The sequence below is a fragment of the Odontomachus brunneus genome, unplaced genomic scaffold, assembly GCF_010583005.1.
Source record: "Odontomachus brunneus isolate Ranch 3 - 2012 unplaced genomic scaffold, Obru_v1 Obru_scaffold_196, whole genome shotgun sequence".
Lineage (NCBI taxonomy): Eukaryota > Metazoa > Arthropoda > Insecta > Hymenoptera > Formicidae > Odontomachus > Odontomachus brunneus.
In genome coordinates this window covers 213,997-223,095 of record NW_022639646.1, presented here as the reverse complement: position 1 = coordinate 223,095, position 9,099 = coordinate 213,997, and the positions used below count along the sequence as shown (strand labels likewise).

At 29.5% G+C, this 9,099-nt stretch overlaps 1 protein-coding gene across 2 annotated transcripts in view; it reads right to left on the bottom strand.

Annotated features, from left to right (window-relative positions):
• Nucleotides 1-1,620: 1,620 nt before the first annotated feature.
• LOC116851897 (aminopeptidase N-like) overlaps nt 1,621-9,099 on the bottom strand; it is a 9,177-nt gene continuing 1,698 nt past the window's right edge. Inside the window, exons 2-12 of one of the 2 annotated variants that reach the window (XM_032831792.1) lie at nt 7,854-8,321; nt 6,598-6,778; nt 6,228-6,378; nt 6,067-6,148; nt 5,331-5,569; nt 5,241-5,258; nt 3,766-4,040; nt 3,377-3,567; nt 2,622-2,960; nt 2,449-2,521; nt 1,621-2,100 (exon numbers count right to left, since the gene is read on the bottom strand). In XM_032831792.1, coding sequence (XP_032687683.1) covers nt 1,969-2,100; nt 2,449-2,521; nt 2,622-2,960; nt 3,377-3,567; nt 3,766-4,040; nt 5,241-5,258; nt 5,331-5,569; nt 6,067-6,148; nt 6,228-6,378; nt 6,598-6,778; nt 7,854-8,321 — 2,149 coding nt within the window. In that variant the 3' untranslated portion in view covers nt 1,621-1,968. Of the gene's footprint in view, nt 2,101-2,448; nt 2,522-2,621; nt 2,961-3,376; nt 3,568-3,765; nt 4,041-5,240; nt 5,570-6,066; nt 6,149-6,227; nt 6,379-6,597; nt 6,779-7,853; nt 8,322-9,099 lie in introns of both variants that reach the window. The other variant, XM_032831791.1, reaches the window with a different exon arrangement.

Below are 9,099 nucleotides of genomic sequence, written 5' to 3'. Positions count from 1 at the left end.
ATATATATATATATATATATATATATATATATATATATATATATATATATATATATATATATATATATAACCAAAATATAGTATATATAACCAAAATTGCGAGATGGTAATAAGATCTTTATTATCTTTAGGAAAAAATCTTTTAGAACATGTTTCTTTAGTTTCACTAAAATCGGAATAAATTTATAATATATAATATTCTTAACTATAAGAAACAGAAAAGAACTGAGCTGGCTAAGTAAATTTCTTAACTTCTCGAAATTTTATATTAATGTTCTCCATTGTAAGTGAATAAAGTTAAACGATGTATTACAAGCTAGAATGAAACTTCTTACAAGTGTATGATATACTGTTTCAGATAAATGCTATTTCGACACTGCCCTCCCCCCTCTCCCCAATAGAGAAAATTACTACAACAATATATTCCTATAGAAAAATTTAATATACTAAAATATTATGACAACATTGTATTAATAGTAACATTGATTTTGATGGTATATCAATCACCTTTGTTTTCATCTTTGTCACCAATCATGTTTGCTCTGAAAATATTCAAAATGACAATAGTTATTGACTTACCTTGTATATATACAAACTAAGTCTGTTTTATACAATTACAATAAAAGAGGGTAAATTACATACAGGATGCCCAAAAACAAAGAGCATTAGATCAGCATTTCGAAATATTGCTTTCATGTGTATTTATTGAACGTTCCTTCACTTAATACTTTAAAAATATTTTAAAAATATTACCGGATAAAATGATCTCTCTTTGAATATTACGAAGTTTTAGAAATATTGAGTTGCCGAAATCACTCTTAACAAGATTGTAATGATGCCGATGTTATTCATAGTAACATGCAACGTTAAAAAGTAAGAAATTATACGCTATTGAATATTGTTGCAATAATTAAATTCTATCGGTATTTTTGTTTATTGAATGACTAGCGAAGGGATTTTTCAAACAAGCCATAGTGGCGAATTTGTTAAAAAATATGTCTCGCACAAAAAAATACACATTTACTTCAATCCGCCTACTTCACTGCCCATTACTTTATGCTTATTATTGTTTGTTGAAACGCAGGTTACACATACGAAGAAAGGGTGAGATCGCGGAAACAGATCGCGGGCTGGTTTTCGGTGACGTAATCATCGATCCGATGGATGCTAGGCGAGAAAGGTAAATCCATCCTTACGCTTAAAAACGAGTGATCTGACAAGATTTTAATTAGCTGTTTATCAGAGAAAACGTAAATAATTACAAAGTATAAGATAAAAGACTCTCCAACAAATGAATATATTTTTACATGTAGGATATTCATTGCATTGAATGCCGGTAAGCAATATTTATGACTTTTTCCCATAAATAACTCTAGATGTTGTAAAATAAATTTAACTTAACACACCGTAAATTAAACGTAACACACCGTAAAATTGTACAATTAAAATTAAACTGATATCAATTACAATTAAACTGTTACTAATTAAAATTTTTTAAAGCAATACACAAAGCAATACATTTTTTTACATTTTTATTAAAACAAGATTGCAAAAGAGAAAAAATATTAATAAAAATACAATATTAATAACAATACAAAATAAATATTAATAACAATAAAATTCAGGAATCATGATATTTTATGATTTCATATATTAGGAATTTTTCTGAAAAATACACACAATTTGTGCATTATAATTATGATGAAAGAATACAAATTACATTATATGAAACATGTGTTTGGCATTAACATGGGTAACTCTGTATGAATTAACTCTGTATATGTAATAATAATTAACTCTGTATAAAAAAACACATGATGTAATTCTCGAATTATGATTCCGAATTAACATTATTTATAGTTTAGAATTTCTTCATTTGTTTGTATCTTGGATCATGACAGTTTTAATTTCTCCATCTACACTGATTTTTGTGTCGAAATGTAATAAAATCGATTTGTTTTTGTAGCCTTAAAAGAACATGCCGTACGTACGGATTATTTTCGCCATTTGTTTCTTTTGCCACGATATCAAGCGGTTAACAGTACATTTCAAACAGTAATTTACCCACGGATCGAGATCCTTTACAACATATTTTTGTATCTAAAACGGATGATTTTGATATTAATAAACAATGAATGCACACATCTATATTTTTCATGCAAATTTGTTCTTAAATTCCTATGTTCTATGTACACGTGTGTAATCTCTCCTGTTCTATATTATTAATAAAAAATTTAAAATGATTATTTTAATTAACGAAACATTAAAAAGTTAACATATTATTATCGATTCATTATTTGTATATTAGTGTGTTGAGATGTATCAAAATTATTATAATGAAAGCAACTTAACACATACAATGTATACAAAGATAAATAAAATTATTTAAGAAATAAAAGTAAATCATTTAAACGGAGAAAAAAATATTTAGCAACGTATAAAATTTACCTTGTCTAGATCTTCAGTAGAGTACACATTCAGAATTATGTGAGCAAATGTTATGATGTCATTTATAGCATGTCTATAAAACATTATAAAAGGAAACATTCGATTGATTATTATATGGTGCAAATAAAGCTACGATGATTAGTAGCGTACATGTATTAATAAATAAGAATTACTTAGATCTTATTATGATAAAATTGTCCAAGATATGTTTAAGTACAGCGGGCTTGCTTGCATGCCTCTTCACAATATCATAATATATATCTTTCCAGGGTACTCTTTTGTCATTTGTAATATATTCCATATATCCCATATATCCCATATATCCCATTATTAGATCCAAATAATATATAATAATATCTTCATTTTCAGAACAAGTCAAAAGCCGTAATATATTATTATTATATTCCTCTAGGGCCTTATTCAAAATATTTATCCACTGGGTCACGTTTAGCGTCTTCATCAAAGTGCAAGGTACCAAGTCCATCCATAGCGAATTAATTTTATGGTAATCACTGTGAAAAAAATTGATTAATTTGAATTAAGTTATTCTCAATTCTGCACATTATTTGCGTATCTTATTTTACTGTTATAAGAAATAATAACGTTATATGAAATAATAATTGTGAAATGCATGTATGGTTGTTATCACAAGCGTTGTGTATAGTACTTCATTGCAAATTTGGTCATCTTATAACCAACTTATTACTTTCATTATATAATTACATAAGTCACAAATATTAAACTACTATTACTATTTCTTCTCAATGTAAATGGAAATAAAAATGAAATCTTCTAACGAAAATTAATCAACTTCTTTCTTAACATACAGATTCATGACTTATAACAATATTCATAAATCATGAACAATAAGATCAACAATAATACGTAAATATTTTAACAAGAAAAATGAAATTATAATGATTATTACATTTCCATTTCCAAGTCAGCGATGCGTATCGTTAATTTATCGTTGACATTTTCCATGCACGCCTGCTGGCCGAGGATACAGGCCCAATGTTTTGCCATTAATCTCAAAGATGTAACGGTGTTTTCTTCACCAGGAGAATTCTCCAAACCTATATTATTAAGGAGTGTACCTAGGATTTCTACAATAAAATCCTAGAAGATATTTCTTAGTTTTTTACTAGTCTCATGACACATACGAAGGCATTATCTACGTGCGAATATGTACCTAATTCTAAAACCTTTTCTTTCAATTTTACATATTCCTACAACTTGCAAAGCAATCTTTTCCGATAACTAAGTCTATTAACTAATAGCTGATTAAATTGGTTAATGAAACTTGCTACTACTTACTTTCACATATGCGCCCTTCGGATATTTAAGATAAGTCGACATATAGAAAATAATGTTGAACATTGGATACCATGCTATATAATCAGTTTCTTGTTTCAAATATAGAATAATATCGAAGAAGGCATTGGACTCGAGTTCGCCATTGCTCACGAAATAAAACGAATCACTGATCAGTTGAGCTCGATTAAGAACTGGTATACGTTTATAATCGTCAGATAGTAAGTACCGGGTAATCTCTTCCCAATTTCTGTTGTTGTAATTAACACGATAGTAACCTATTATACAAAAAATTAAGAGTATTATGTTGCAAACTGTTTTCCACTGCGTTTGTCAATAAATATTTTTGAAAGATCACGTCTCTTTTTTCTTTGCAAGTTCAATTGAAAGGTAATTATGCAGTATAGTGAACCCACCTCCGATGACCTTGACCTTGACATATGTTGTAGAGGTCCTCCACCCTCCTGAGTGACCTTCTGAAGGTTTTAGCCATCGCTCGTTGTTCGTTAAAAAGTTATTAACAAAAGAAGTTGCATAAAATGAGTGTAATTTTTGGACACAGTATATACAAAAACATCGAATTTGTACGCTAGGAAAGTGCCTGCTACACACACACACACACACTACTCGCCTGCACACGCGCTCGCCCGCCTGCCCGGGCTTGCGGTGTGTGCATGTGTTCTTATTATATTTGAATGATTTAACAATTATCCATGTAATTTTGCGACACTGCATAAATTAATGTGTGAGAGATAATATACCATTCTATTTATAAAACTTCAAATATAGTAAAAACACATGCACCCACCGCGAGCGCGCGTGCAGGCGAGCAGTGTGTGTGTATGTGTGTGTGTGCGTGTGTGTGTGCGATGCAACTAAACGCAACACACGGTTTTCAAATTTTCAACATGCATTTGCATGAATTTCTCAATGTAACACACGATTCCTTGCTTTTTTAAAGGAAAAATACGAAATGAAATATATGAACAAATACTTTATTGATGAATTGGTGTGACAGAAATACTTTTCGCACGCACGCACGCACACACGCACGCACGTACGCACGCACGCGCGCGCGTGGGTGCGTGTCTCTATGAGAACTAAATGTCTAGAAAGAATCACGCTTACCGTTTACCTATTACACTTAATATTCTGTGTTAAAATTAATGTATCTTCTTTTTGTAAATAACTTTTTAACAAACAATAAGCGCCAGTTCATACCTTTTGAATGTTACTCAGTTTAATAGCAGGTACCTTCCTAGCCTACAAATTCTATATTTTCGTATATACAGTGTTCAAAAATTACATCCATTTTACGCAACTTTTTTTGTTAATAACTTTTTAACAAACAACGAGCGACGGGTAAAACTTCTTGAATATCACTCAGAAAAGTGTCCTTGATAATATATGTCAAGGTCAAGATCATCGGAAGTGGGTCCACTATATTGCATAATTACCGTCTATCGAGCCATACTCACCAATTTGTTGTAAGTTGACTAAAATAAAATCATTTGGTTCAATGTCACAAATAGTTATATCATGATAATAACTTAGCCAATTAATATTACCCAAGGTAAAACGTTTAAGATTTGATCCTGTAATATACGTTATAGGTATCCGCCATTTAACGTCAAAGTTAAATACTGATAAAGAACACACTGCAGTGTTGCCACCAAAATCACGATCAACGTACACTTCAGGATAATGTCCGTGCCTTAGCCATGTATCCATTATTTCACTTATTGTATAATTCAGTTTATGCTTATGGTAGTGAACAATTTGTTGGTTGTTCCAGAGCTCACGAATTCTGTCGAAATATCATTGATAACTGAAGACTTAAACTTTTACGTTAAGGATAATTTGTGATTTTCGCAATTAGTTAAATCGGAGAATACACAGTGAAACGTCTGTCTGAACAGAGTGTCTTCTACGGAGAATCTCTTAAAACCAGATTTCTGAGCATTATGATAATCTCTCTTGAGAAAATATAGTGGTTTAGAAGATAATTTTATAACAAGGAATAATTTAACTCATTTGTATCAGAGAACTGGATTTATCCAGAAAGCACAAAATATTCTATGAATTTTCTTATGAAATAGGAATGTTCTTAATTCCACAATATTTGAGTCAAATTCTCCATGAATATATACGCACAATATTGTACATGTAGTAATACAGAATTATCATCATGTTGAGCGTAATGTTGTTCTTATGAGATAACGTAAGAAACGAGCACATAACAAACTTTCATGAATAAATATAATACGAGACGAAGTGATTATAATGTTACCGTGAATTACTCACTTGTCTATTACATATATACTGATGCCCATCCGAAAAGTATCTGGACCAAAAGTATGAAATAGCATGCGTATTAGAGCGACACCTACAATAATCCACATAATACAGAATGAGAAATTAAGTTACCTCAGAACAATCAGTTAACTGCGTTTATTGAGTTTTACCTTTATAGAGATACAGAGGGTAAGTAATCGAATCAATTTCTTTATCATCCGTAATATTATGAAAATTCCCCGCAAAATCATAGTCAAGATCCATAATAAGCTGTGCATGTTGTACAACGAAAAGATCCATTAACGGAAGTTTTGTCAATATCTACAAAAAACCGTCATTACAATTAAATTAAATGTAATGTCGATGAGAAAATTAAAAAAATGAATAAATATTATATGAACATTAATAAAAAATATTTACATGTATTTAACTATGATATTACGAGATCGACAAAGTACTTTAACTGTAAGACTACAAAATGTGCGTTCTATTAATGTCAGTAATATTAATCAATGACATGCAATAATCTGGAGTGCTGACCTGGGACGTACTATAATAGCTGTGAAATAAGACGAGCATTTGTTCTAACGATGTGTGAACGTAGCTATTGTTATTGACTGTATCAAAAACTTGATGTACCAATTCACGTGCTATTAACAACATAATCTTCAATCGTCGACCAGAAAAACCAGATTTCTCGTTGAATGCTATATCTTGTTCTCTGCAAATTGCAAGGAACTTATTAAATCAAAAATTTTTTGTCATGAGAATATGTACAATTTAATTCTCAGCTTTTTAAAATTTCCCTAGTATAGCATAAGTCATAAGGAATATTTTCTCTTTAGATATATTATTAGTTATGAAGAGATGAAAAATACAATCCAAATCTTTCCTTCGTCTTTTCTGGGATATCATAAAATTTCCAATACCCCGTATCTGTGAGTATTTGAAATTACACTCTACTCGTGAATGTGTTTTCTGAGCGTTACAGTTATATATAGCATTTTCTGCTTCAAATATGTTGAATATAAGAACAAGATTATATTACATTGAGTTTGAATTTCAATATAAATCATTATTTTACTGATTCACATTGATTTAGAGTGAAATTCAAATTAAATTTTATGTAATATTATCCTTTGTGTCCGTGATTTTAAATAAGATTGAACTGTAAATGGCGAAAACTGTGAATACTTTCACCTTTTAAATGAACTTTTATAATAATAACAAAACAGATAAAGAAAAAAATTGGGCAGTTTATCAGTTCTTCGAAAGAAAGGTAAAAATTATATCTAAGAGATTTATATTGACAGCAATCCTAGCGTATCTAAAATTTAAAAAAAAACTCCTAAAAGAAGAAAAAATATTACGAGGTTCTATTATTCTTCGTAACTAGTATATTAAATGATAAACTTGATATCCTCGTAAAGCTTAATCAACTAATATTTCAAAAAAATTGAGTGAGAAAAGAAAGGTTTTTTCCTATATGATATTTGTATGATTTCTAGTACAACAAAAAATGATAATATTTATGTTAATTTAAAAGAAGACCTTGAAATGTCATGTCAAGATCATCTTTAATTTCTTTAATGGCATCATTTTTTAAATGGAATTATTTCTAGGAAAAGTACAAAATATTAAATTTAATTTTATCTATTAACAGATGTGCGTACCTTTTTCGATTAAAACTAATTATTGCATGGATGTATGTGTATCATCAAACTCTGAGCGTCAAGTAATTTTTCCGATTCTCACAATCAAATTGTGTAATAAGATTTCAATTATATATCGCATACCTGTAGACGATAAGTCCGGGTTTCCTCACAAATTTCAATGGAGTTCTCAAAACTACGTGGTCAATTTTCTCAATTATGTCCGTAAGATTTATTTGCATTATGTTCGATATTGTGGTCGTTAAATCTGCAATGCTGGTTTTTGCCAATTGGAGTGTGTTTGTTTTATTTTGGAAAAAGTCTTCTTCATGCCAGAAAAAGTTAATTTTCATTTGTTGAGGTTTACTGAGATGGTCAACTATCACAATCCCTAAAAATTCTGTAGATATTGAGGATATTTCATGAAATAGTGTCCTTTGTGTACCATATTTTTCAGTTGTTGACTTCAATACAGGTTTATTTGAAAAAACCTGTGTGCTACTAGAATGTATGATTGAAATGTTGAAGGATGCTTTTACTGCTGGATCATCCCAGCATGGAAACATTCCTCGTGTCGCATTGCGTTCATGCGTGTTTGTGATCAACAACCTACTGTATTTTAACAACAAACCATTAATAATAATAAATTTTTACTTGTTTTGTAACTTACATACAAATTGCTTAATACTCTACACTTATAAAGATGTCATAGAAATGGCGTCAGGTAACAAAAAAACTTTTCAAAATGTCAAAAACCCATACATTTTATACAAAAGTTCTAGCTCATTATATCATTAAATGTAAAAAATATTTCTTAAATGGCTTTAAAATTTTTAAGAATGTTTCATGTTATAGATCTACGAAATGTTTTAATTATTGAAGAAGTTTGGTGCACATTCGTTTTAATTATTAAAGAATTCAAGAAGTTTTGCGTACAGTTGTGGGTGTTAATGCACCAATTTCTTTTAATTAATAACAAAACGTCAACGTAATCATTTGGAAAATGGTAGAGGGCTTTTTTGTTCAGTTTGACTTAATATAAAAGCAAACAGCGGCAGAAGTCACCATCACAGCTCATCTATCGTATGGTGCGTAGTCATTCACATTCTTGATAAATAATTTAGAATTTTATGTAATTGTTTACAAAATGATAAAGGAATTTTATTCAATTTAATCTAATTTACATGTACACTGATCCTCCATGAGTTAGCGGATGTGTGTGTATGTGCGTACACGCGTACATGTGAATGATCATTTTATAATGACAAAATTTATTTACACGAATTATATATAATTACATAATTATAATTTACATATATTCATATATATTTATTATATATATATATATATATATATATATATATATATATATATATATATATATATATAT